General features: G+C 46.0%; 1 protein-coding gene across 1 annotated transcript; it reads right to left on the reverse strand.

Moving 5' to 3' along the window:
• Window positions 1-3,964: 3,964 nt before the first annotated feature.
• LOC135150243 (uncharacterized) lies at window positions 3,965-6,676 on the reverse strand. The gene has a single exon (XM_064086395.1). It carries the CDS (start codon window positions 6,674-6,676, stop codon window positions 3,965-3,967), a length of 2,712 nt encoding a protein of 903 aa, XP_063942465.1.
• Window positions 6,677-12,324: the final 5,648 nt, after the last annotated feature.

Consider the following 12,324-nt stretch of genomic DNA (forward strand, 5'->3'; position numbering starts at 1 on the left):
TTTGCAAAGATACCGATCAAATAATATAGGTGGAAACCCCCTGATGAGGGATGTCTTAAAGTTAATGTGGATGCCTCGGTGCACCCTGGAGCTTCTTCTTTTACAATTGGTATGTGTTGGAGCCAAAGTTCTGCCGGATGCCGAAGCCTGAAAGTGACCTGAAATATAGAAGAATGCGAGGGATTGTCCCCCCGATTCACCTCCGGCGTGAGAATAAGTTAGTGGCTCTAGGAAGGGGTTTATGGAACTGCAAGCGTAAGTGTGTATGTATGAGAGTGTATGTGAATGTGTTTTACCCCTGGTTTACCTCCTTTATATAGGGGGACGAGGATCCCTGTTGTGTAACGTCCCCGCCCGATGCGGGAGGGAAGTGATGGCGAGTTAATGAGGCGGGATCTCCGCCCTTCGACCGTTGTGGACTAGGAGCGTTGATGGATGTTCAAATAATGGGCTGGGCCTTTCTTGGGCCTTGGCGTATTGGGCCGAGGCTCATACTCCAACATGTCCCCAGGCTTCGGTCGGGTTGTAAACGCGGCCGAAGTCTGAGTTTGCTTCGACTGACCGACCGGAGGAGGCGTTAGGCTGGGAGATCGACAGGTGCTTCGGTGTGATTTCAAAGTGTCTGACCCGAATGGTGCAAGGGGTCGTGTGAGTGGGTTTTGCCTTGATGACGTTACCTCGAGATTCGTGTTGGATCTGGGCCGTGCATTCCAAAGGGTGCCATAAATGAGGCGCGCCTTTTCATAATTTTGTTTATAAATACAAATCATTACTCGGTTTCTTTTCATAGTTCCAACATCTCTTCATTTTCCTTGCAACTCCCCGCTCTCTCAAACTCTTACTCTCCCAGCAACCGGCGGCAGTCCCAGTTCCGGCGTATCTCCACCACCTCTTTCCGTTCTTTCTCCAACAAGTAAGTTCCTCTTCCTTCCTCGTTGATTTCTTTTACTGTCTTTGTAGAATGCTGCTAGATATCGTCGATTCTTTGTATTGTATTTTCCGGTGAAAGTTTTTCGCCGGTTCGTAAATATTTGTCGATCGCCGGTGGTTTTCTTTTGCTGTTTTGTTCATATTGTAATGCTATCTTGTTGAGTTGTCGTAGATTAGAATTGTGGTTGGGGTATTCTGGCGGTTCTCGAGTTTTCAACTCGGGCATTGCCGTTGTCTTTTCCCCCCGCTTGTTGCTTTCTTTGCGTGTTGTCTTGTCGCTTGGGTTGGTTTTCTAGGGTTAGGTTTTGTCTAAGCCCCGTCGGCCCGACCCGATTCGGCCCTCTGTACTCGGGCTCGCCTCTTTTTCATTTCTTCTTTCTTTCCGAGTACATGGCTTATGTTTGCCTTCTCTCGTTTGCAGGCAAATGGATCGGTCGGGTGACGTTGTGGGGACCTCTTACTCGGCTGCGGACCACTTCAGCGATGCGCTGAAGTTTCCAATGGCCAACTTTCCTTCCCTACTGACCGAAGCGGATCTGAAGACGTTTCGGATAAAATATCAGATTCATCGGTCGTGGGATATTTACCCGGCCATAGCGAACGACTGCATATACCAAACTCCTGAGTCGGAGGACGGTCATAAGTGCGTGGGCATCTCCGAGAATGCCTTCAAGTGCGGCTTTCGGCTTCCGATGCTTCCCCTGCTGAAGAAACTCCTGAAGCAGACGGGGATCGCCCTAGGCCAGTTGGACCCGAACGGATTCACGTACATTAACGTTTTCCAGCATCGGTGTCTGATGGCTGGCGTGTCTCCTCGGCCAGCCCTTTTCTGGAATCACCACGATTTTAAGAAAAATGCCAAGAGCAATGGCTTCTACACCATCGGCCGCAAGACCGGCCGACCGAATTGGTGTGAAACCAATTCGAGCAACAAAGGGACCCACGAACGATGGTTCTATCTAGGGGGCCACTCGATCCATAAGTTTTCCACGTGGAGGGAGGTCGACCCCTCAATCATCACCACTCCCCTTCTGGTCGGCAAGGACCTAGAGGACTTTGAGAAATTAAGCAAAGTCCAGGAGCCGAACCGGATCTTGCTATCGACGAGCCGGGAGAAGGAGTGCCTCTTTACTCTTTGGGGTAGTGACGGTAGTCTCCCTGTTTCTCCTAGGCATTTCCTTCGTTATTCAACTGTTTCGTTTATATTTGTGAATTGCTCTGACACTTGTTCTTTTGTGCAGTGTCTTCTCGGACCGAAGCCCTAAAGCGGAAGACGGCGAAGGCCATGGCGGCCAAGAAGGAGGCCGAAGCAAAGGCCCGTGGCGAAACAACAGTTGGTGCCATAGTCCAGGCGGATGTGGCTAGGGAGAAGGCTCCGGAGGTTGGTCGTACGGATGGGGCGACCGAGAAAACCTCCGAGGTCGTGGAGGTTCCGGCCACCGAAGCTTCCAGGAAGAGGAATAGGTCGGACGACTCGTCTGAAGTCCGGCCGTATGTTCCGGAGTGGTCGGTTCTAGTGACCGATTCCATTGCGATCCTGGCTCCGGATCGGATCAAGGATGTCGCAGGCGATCTGTGCCGATCGCAAGTTCTCCCGGCCGACCGGGGGACTTATGATTCAGCCACTGCTCTCCAGGCGTGCGAGCAACTGATGTGCTTCCTCTCCTTGGTAAGTGTCTTCGTTCTTCACTTTTTCGTTTTATAAACCCTGAATGCATCTTTTAACTTGTCTAATTTTGTGCAGGCTTCTCCCTGGGCGGCGGCGGTGACCGATAAGGTCCAGGATATGCAGAAGCAGATGGCTGGGGTCAACGCCCTTACTATCCGAGCCAATCTCGCCGAAGATACCCTGGCGGCCCTAAAGACGGAGCTGGATGCCGCTCATCAGGAGGTGAAGGACCTTCGGGAATCCGAAGGTCGTCTAAAGGGGCAGGTCGACACTCTGAGCAAGAGGGTTCAGCGTCGCAACTTGGCGTTGAAAGCCGCCCGGAAGAAGGAGAAAAAGGCGAAGAAGCTTCTGGAGAAGACCGAAGATCGGTTTCTGGATATAGGCTATGATGAGGCCGTTCGCCGGGCCCACAAGGAAGGGTTGGATCACAAGCTTCTTCTTGACGAAGGGGCTTCGGATCCAGTCGGCCGTGAGGACCCGGACGACCCTATTGTAGTCTCATCCGATCCAGATTCCGATTATTCGGAGTAGTGTAGTTTCAGTAGTTTGTTTGCCTTCGGGCTTGTATAAATATTTTGCCTTCGGGCTTTTAATTAATTTTGCCTTCGGGCTTGCTTTCAATACTTGGTTTATCTCCATACATGTGTCTTTTTCCGATGTACGTCTTCGATAATGTTAATGCATGTCTTTGACTAAATTGTCTCGATGCGAGTTATAAGTGTCGTATGGCGTAGGCCGAGCGATCGGTCTCGACACAGTTTTAGAGTTTATGCATGTCTCCGACCGAAGAGTCTCGATACATGTTTATTTTGAGTTCAAGTTAATGTTATGTATGTCTCCGACCGAAGAGTCTCGATACAAGTTAATGTTATGTATGTCTCCGACCGAAGAGTCTCGATACAAGTTAATGTTATGTATGTCTCCGACCGAAGAGTCTCGATACAAGTTAATGTTATGTATGTCTCCGACCGAAGAGTCTCGATACAAGTTAATGTTATGTATGTCTCCGACCGAAGAGTCTCGATACATGTTATCATAATTTTCAAGTTGTACATCTTTAGCCTCGAAATCGGCTTCAGCACAATGCCTCTGGATTCCCCCAATATTTGGAGATTGTTACTATCTGTAAGTTAGGAATTCGATCGGCCCCATTTAGAGATAGAAACAATCGTGCAAATATTTAGGTTAATCATGGCCACCTCTTTCGGTCCCGTATCTTAATCAGGTTGCCCCGAGTTACGGGATCGAATGGAGTGCTAAACAAGTTATAACTATCCAACATTTGAAATAGGAACTTTTATTCATCATAAGGGAAGGAATTACATAACTGGAACTTTAAAAAGGAAAATATTCGGGCGGGAGGCCTTACTGATAGTATTTCCGGAGTTGGGAAGCATGCCAAGTATTCTTAATGGGGCTTCCATCCAAAGCTGCTAGTTTGTAGGTTCCCGGCCGAATGATCTCGACAACAGTGTAAGGTCCTTCCCAGTTTGGCATAAGCTTGCCTTGCTTTGTTGGCATAGAAGTTGCCAGATCCCGGAGAACCATGTCCCCAACTCTGAAGGAACGCTTTCGGATACCCGAATCATAATACTGAGATGCTTGCTGTTGGTATCGGACATTCCTCTGATGGGCGGCTTCTCTTTCTTCTTCTAGGAGATCCAGGTTGCCTCGGAGGCCATATTCATTAGTATCGGGGTTGAAGACCTGGGTTCGGTAAGATTCCAGGCCAACCTCAACTGGAACAAGTGAGTCGGTCCCATAAGCTAGCCGAAACGGCGTTTCTCCTGTCGAAGAGCGAGGAGTGGTTCGGTATGCCCACAGGACCCAAGGGAGCTCTTCGGCCCACAGTCCCTTAGCTTCTCCAAGGCGCTTCTTGATTCCGTGAAAGATGATCTTGTTAGCTGCCTCGATCGCCCCGTTTCCTTGGGGATGACCGACCGAGCTGAACCTTTGTTGAATGCCGAAGCTGGCCAGGAATTCTTTGAACTTTCTCCCAACAAACTGAGTGCCATTGTCGGAGACACACACCATCGGTATGCCGAACCTCACGATTATTTGCTCCAGGAAGAATTTCTTGGCGGCCTGTTCGGTGATAACTGAGAGTGGTCGGGCTTCGACCCACTTTGTCATGTAGTCAATGGCCACTATGCAGTATTTGGCCTGCCTGGTGCTGGTCGGTAGGATTCCCACTATGTCGATGGCCCACATGGAAAATGGTATTGGGCTGAGGACCGAAGTCATTTCTTCTGGGGGTTGCTTCGGAACATTGCTATGGATTTGACACTGCCGGCATTTCTTTGAATAGTTGGCTGCATCTTCCCTAAGGGTCGGCCAGAAGAAACCCTGTCGGAGTATCTTTAGGGCTAGGGATCTGCCGGCCAGGTGTTCGCCGCAGATTCCTTCATGAACCGTCTCCAGGGCTAGAAGCTGTTCCTCCGGATCCAAGCATCGGAGCAGGGGCTGAGAGACTGATCGTCTAAAGAGTCGGCCCCCGATCAGTGTGTAGCTAGCTGCTCGGTACTTTATCTTTTGAGCTTCCTTCTTCTCTAAAGGCAAGAACCCCTTCTCCAAGTAGGCTCTGATGGGAGTCATCCAATTTATGCCTTGATGAATCTCCAGGCAAGCTTTCTTGTCGACCGAAGGCGCTTTTACCTCCGTCAAGTAGATTGATCCCGTCAAATTTTGTGTTTCGGCCGAGGCCAAGCGAGAGAGAGCATCGGCCCGGCCATTGTCCTCCCGACCGATGGCGCTTAATTCAAATGTTTCAAAGAACTGAGTCTGTTCCCGTACCTTGGCGGCGTAAGCCTTCGTTCGAGGCTCTTTCTGTTCATATTCTCCGGAAAAATGTTTGACGACAAGCATGGAGTCACTAAAAGCCCTCAAATGCCTTACTTCCAGATTTTTTGCCAAACCCATTCCTGCCAGGAGGGCTTCGTATTCAGCCTCATTGTTGGTCAAAGGGAAAGTGAATCGGATGGCTTGACAAATCTCAAATCCATCGGGACTGGAAAGGATCAGTCCGGCTCCACACTTTGACCCGGCCACCGACCCATCTACAAACAGTTTCCACTTTCCTGGAATTCGTATGAGCTGTTCTTTCGGCTCCAAATCCTTCGGCCCCGAAAAAATGCACTCCACCATGAAGTCAACCAAGGCTTGGGCTTTTATGGCTGTTCGGGGAACATATTCTAAGTCATATTCCCCCAATTCTATAGACCAGGCGACGACTCTGCCCGAAGCCTCCGGTCGGCTGAAGATCTTCTTCAAAGGTTGGTCGGTGACCACTTGTATCGTTCGCCCTTGGAAATAGTGTCGCAATTTTCGGGAGGCCATGACCAGCCCATATGCGAACTTCTCGGCATTCGGGTATCGGGTTTCGGCGTCCCTCAACATATGAGACACATAGAAGACCGGATGTTGGTTCTTCTCGTGTTCCTTCACTAAGACCGCACCAAGGGTTCGGTCACTTACTGCCAAGTACAGCTGGAGGGTCTCCTTCGGATCGGGCCTCAGCAGTAGGGGGGCTTTAACCAGATATTCTTTTATTTCTTCGAAGGCCTTTATGCAGTTCGGCCCCCACTCAAAATTTTTTGCTCCTTTCAGAACTTCGAAAAAAGGGAGCGCCTTTTCTGCCGACCGAGAGATGAACCTTCGGAGGGCTGCCAGTCGGCCAGTTAACTTCTGAATGTCCCGAATGGTCTTCGGGGCTTCCATTTCTAACACTGCCTTTATCTTTTCAGGATTTGCTTCGATCCCCCTTGCACTGACCATGTACCCTAGGAACTTGCCACTACAAACCTCGAAGGTGCACTTGGCGGGGTTGATCTTCATGTTGTTCCGTCTTAGGGTCTCAAAGCATTCTTTGAGATCATCGGCATGATCCCGAAACAAGGATTTTACTATCATATCATCGACGTAGCATTCCATGTTTCGGCCTATCTGATCGGCGAAAACTTTGTTCACCATCCTTTGAAAAGTGGCCCCCGCATTTTTCAGACCGAAGGGCATCTTGATGTAAGCATAGGTTCCCTTCGGGGTGATGAATGCTGTCTTGGGAATATCCTCGGCATCCATGGCGATCTGATGATAGCCTGAAAACGCGTCCAAAAAGCTGAGTATTTGATAGCCAGAGGTGGCATCTATCAGCTGATCGGCAGAGGGTAATGATCCTTCGGGCAATTTTTGTTGAGGTCGGTATAATCGACACACATTCTCCATTTGTTGTTTGACTTTTTGACCACCACCACATTTGCCAACCACTCGGGATACTCAATTTCTTCAATAAACTTGGCCTCCAGTAACTTCTCCACTTCGGCCTCAATCACCTTCTGCCTTTCCACAGCGAAGTTCCTCTTTTTCTGCTTAACGGGCACAGCCTGTGGATGAACATTTAGCCTGTGCCGAGCGATCGACTCATCCAACCCCGGCATATCTTCGGGCCCCCAGGCAAAAACATCATGGTACCGACGGACCACATTAATCACCTTTTCCTTCAGTTCTGGTTCCATATCTTTACCGATCCGAACCATTTTTCCCGAGCACCCTGCATATAGTTCCACCTCTTCGGTCTCAGTGCCTGGTTCGGCTATCGGGTTTGAGAGATCATTTCCAAACTTCTCCAATTCAATATGTAGGGCATGGCCGCTGCCCCCAGGACCATCTTTGGGTCGGCGCCGTTTGTTTCCTTCGGCGCCGCCTAGATCCTTGTCCTTCTCCAAGTCTTCCAGCATAATGATCCTAGCAGCCTTCTGATCACCTCTCATCTCTCCCACCCCTTTCTCGGTCGGGAACTTCAACTTGAGATGGGGGATAGAGGCAATGGCTTCGAAAGTAGTGAGAACGGGTCTCCCCAAGATGGCATTGAAAGGACTCTCGACTCGGACCACATAGAATTTGAGCTGTTTTTCCACAGTATAAGGGGATTCACCGAGCAACAAGGGCAAGTGGATCGTACCTTCGATCGGGACGGGCTGATTGCCGAACCCATAGAGAGGTGCCTCATAGCAGGTATCGATCTGCTTGCCTTCCAGGTTCATCTTCTGGTAGGTGTTGTAGTAGAGGACGTTAACAGAACTTCCTCCATCGACCAGGACCTTCCAGATCTTGTTCTGACCGATCACGGGATTAATGACCAATGGATCCTCGTGCGGCAGCATAACGTCTTCATAGTCTTCTTGTGAGAACATTATAGGGTACGACTGTTTGGTGGAGTTGATGCTATAGAGGTTGTAGACCTGTCGGGCGTACCTCTTCTTGGCTGTCTTGCTACTCCGGTCCAGAATTGTTCCTCCAAATATCGTTCGGACCTCGCCTCTGTACCTCTCACCTTCTTCGGGCGCTTTCCCTTTATCTTCTTTGGGACCCAACCGATCCCTCAGATCTTTAACATACTGGTTCAAATCACCAGCCTTGACCATCCTTTCTATCAACCTCTTCAAGTGGTAGCATTCATCGGTATTATGACCGTTGTCCCGATGATAGTCGCAATACTTATCAGAGTTTTTCTTATAATCTGGGATCTTCATCTTCGGTGGCCGAACGAATCCTGGTTTCCCCTTAATCTCGTTCAGAATCTTGGAGACAGATGTATTCAGAGGAGTGAACACAGTGCTGTCTCTATCTCTCCTTCGTTCGGCCCCTCTGTCCAGCTTCTCATCCTTTTCATCTCTTCTGCTTCGGTAGCCATCATTTCTTTTTCCTTTGCCGTCCGAACGGGAACTGTACCGATCATCTTTCCGGTCATTCTTATGTCCCCCGATGGACTCCATTTTCCTTCTGATGCTCTCCCCCCGCAAGTAAATGTCGTTCAACGACTTGGGAGGTATATCGTACAAGGACGACCGGAGCTTCTTACCCTTCACCGGATCCAGACCAGCCGTCAGGAACCCTGCAGCCTTCACCTTATCCAGGTTAGTGACCATCCCAGCTTCTTCCTTGAACCTAGCCAAGTAATCCCCTAGCTCCTCATTAGGCCTCTGTCTGCAATGAATAAGGGCTTCTGTATCCTTCTCTCTTCGGCACAAGTGAGAGTAGTGCCTCAAGAACTTGCGTTTCAGTTGATCATAAGAGCTGACCGACCTTGGCCGCAAGGATCGGTACCACATCGTAGCAGATCCCTTTAGGTAGGTCTTGAACATCTTGCATAGCATGATGTCACAATGCCCCATTCCGGTCATAAGGGATTCGTACTTGTCGCAGTGATCGATCGGGTCACCCTTCCTGTTAAATTCATTCATTTTCGGGAACTGCCACCCTGGGGGTGGTCGATATTGCTCGATCTCTTCGACTATTACTGGCTCATGGGTCAACGTTTTGTCCCCAAACATGGCCTTCTCCATTCGGCGGAGTCGGTCCCTAACGTGGGGGCCTTCCTCCCCTTCGGAATCCGAAGGTGTGACATGCCTGTGACGAGGCCCTCGGGAGTGCGACTCGGAGTCCGAAGACCCGTCTTGGTCTTCCCGATTTCTCTTCTTATTTCCTTCGCCTTCTGGCGCTCGATCTCCTTCGGCCTCCAAGGCCTCTCGGAGGGCTCTCTCTTGGAGCTCAATTTCTTCCCTTTGTAGCTGGAGGGCCTTCAGCCGTAGTTCATCGGCTTCCCTCTTCTTGGCTAATCGGGCAGCTTCTTGCTCTTTGGTCTTGGAAGATTGGGCTTTAGCAGCCTGCTCTTCTCGCCATTTCAACAGCATCTGCTGTTGCTCTTCGGGAGTGGGCAACAGCCCTTCGGGACTGTTGCCAAAGTCAAAACCGGGGTTTGGGTTGGAGGTGTTTCCAGTGGTTTGTTCGGTTGTGTTTGTCATGGTGTTGTTTTACAAGAAATTCTACTTGCAGTTCCCACAGACGGCGCCAATGTTGGAGCCAAAGTTCTGCCGGATGCCGAAGCCTGAAAGTGACCTGAAATAGAGAAGAATGCGAGGGATTGTCCCCCCGATTCATCTCCGGCGTGAGAATAAGTTAGTGGCTCTAGGAAGGGGTTTATGGAACTGCAAGCGTAAGTGTGTATGTATGAGAATGTATGTGAATGTGTTTTACCCCTGGTTTACCTCCTTTATATAGGGGGACGAGGATCCCTGTTGTGTAACGTCCCCGCCCGATGCGGGAGGGAAGTGATGGCGAGTTAATGAGGCGGGATCTCCGCCCTTCGACCGTTGTGGACTAGGAGCGTTGATGGATGTTCAAATAATGGGCTGGGCCTTTCTTGGGCCTTGGCGTATTGGGCCGAGGCTCATACTCCAACAGTATGATTCAACGAGATCATAATGGCTCTTTCATTCAAGGGAAAAATATGTGTTTGCCTAACCCAGGTACTGACCTAGAAGCTGAAGGCTGAAGCTATTGGTATTCAAGAAGCCTTAGCATGGATAAAGAATAGTGAGGCCCAGAGCATAATCATGCACTGAGTCTGACTCCTTGCTGGCGGTTAAAGCTATTCAGGGGAATGTGCACTATCAGATTGAGGTAGGTGATGTTCTGGAAACTTGTCGCAATAGTTTACATGCTAAGTGCGGAACTTCCATTCATTTTGTTCGAAAGCAAGCGAATAATTAAGGTGGCTCATGAAATAGCTAGATTACCTTGTTCATTAGATTGCTTTAATATTTTTACGTCTCCTCCTGTTGCGGTGGAGACCATCTTGTATGACATTTCAAGTTAATGAAACCATTTTCTTTCAAAAATAAATAAATAATAATATATCAGAATGATCACATATCTTATTTAATTTAAATATTTCTTCAAGCACTAACATATATATAATGCAAGTATTGGCATATATATATATATATAAGCACATTTAAAACACATTTTCAAAATTCGGAATAACATAATTTTCATAAACACGTTTTGCAATCTTAATGCAAAAATACTTATTACAATAAGATATATTAATTCGTTTTCACCATGATTAGTTTAAACTGATGAAAATAATTTTAAACTGCTCTACATATAATAATTTCCCGCAAGTCTAAAAATGAAACAAGATTTAACGTAACTAGACCTTTCTGCTATCATCTCTATTGATCAGTCCATTATTGATATTTACATAAAAAAGAAAGTTCATTTATTTATTTGGGATATGTGATATAAATTCCTCAAAAGATTAACAATGAAAACTGAATCAGAATGTGCATGAAGACATAGGTGGTGTTTGGCTACGGCTTTTAAGCCGACTTCTGGGCTTATAAGTTAGAAGCACTTATTTCGTACTGTTTGTGTAATAAGTCAAGAAGCACCTATAAAAAGCTAGGAATGCTAGCTTTTGTTTCAGGACTTCTGCTTATTTGCCAAACACTTTAATCACTTATAAGTCTTGTATGGCTTCTAACTTCTACTCCACTTATTTATTTTAAGCAATAAGCATTTATTTTAAGCTCAGCCAAACGGCCCCATTGTCTGTACCACACGTAACAAAAGAGTTGCTCAAGTCACCCAATTTTGAGTTTTGTGATCACCGGTGCATAATGTGTTGAATCCTGCTTTTAACTTTTTCCAGTTACTCAATTATTTTCAAGAAATGTTCCAATAATCAGCCAGCTACGGACTTGCTCAAAGTCTAACAATAATGATATTATCTTATATGTCAACTATTGCTCTTGAAAAACATATATATTATTATATATTTTTCCTAATAACGGGGAATATAGTCGTTTTCTTAACGAGCATATACTCTTTTATACTCCATTGAAGAAGACATTTGGATGTATTTACGAGGGAGAATGGAACTAGAAACCACGAAGGACAAATAAATACAAAGAATAGTGTGAATAAATGTGCTGAAACGTCTATAATGATGATCTGTAGAAAAGAATTACATAAATAATATAGAGAATTCTTTTGGTTATATTTTGCAAGAAATCTATTGCTAAAAGATATTTGCCTAGTCTTTCGCCGTACATACTGTTTATACCGGGCATCTTCAAATCTTTATAATTAACAATGCTGCTTTTAACTAACACACACATATTTTTGGCTTACCCAATTTCACATATATAAGTTTTTCTGAATAAATTTGTGATGACCTTTGTAAATTCATGGATCAAAATATTTTCTTATAATATATATATATATATATATATATATATATATATATATATATATATGAACTATTATATGTTCCATCTCCTGAGTTGACCTATCATGGAAAATGATATGATATACTCTTTCCGTTTCACTCATTTTTCTACGATTTTTTTACTGATCAACACGTATTTTAATGATCTTAGAAAGTATAATTTGATATTTGATTTTTAGTTTTTTTAAATAAAAATTTAATAGTTAAATTTTTATTAAAAAATTTTAAAAATAAATTATAAAACTATATTTTAGTGAAATATTAATAATTAAGTGCGTGTCGCATCTCAAACTTATTTAATTGAGGTGAACAGTGAAAGTCTAATTATGTTAAAATTTTGGACATAGATTGAAAACATGGTATCTAATAAGTTAGCGTGTGCAGTCTAAAGAAAAGAAATGATAGTTTGGTTTTGCAAGACCTAGCAAAGTAAAACACAAACAAACTGTTGCATGACCTTTTCAAAACTCAAAGATTTATGCAATATTCAATGTCGAAGCTGTCAACGGTCTCCCATTTGTGTATTATTAGTACCACTAGGGCTGAATGAAGCCTATAAATACCATGCAATCTTCATTATTCTATCCATATCCAACACTATCAACATTCAATACCATCAAATTCTTTACAAAGTACACAACCAATATCCAAGATT

Source organism: Daucus carota, chromosome 1, assembly GCF_001625215.2.
Source record: "Daucus carota subsp. sativus chromosome 1, DH1 v3.0, whole genome shotgun sequence".
In the NCBI taxonomy this organism is placed as follows: domain Eukaryota; kingdom Viridiplantae; phylum Streptophyta; class Magnoliopsida; order Apiales; family Apiaceae; genus Daucus; species Daucus carota.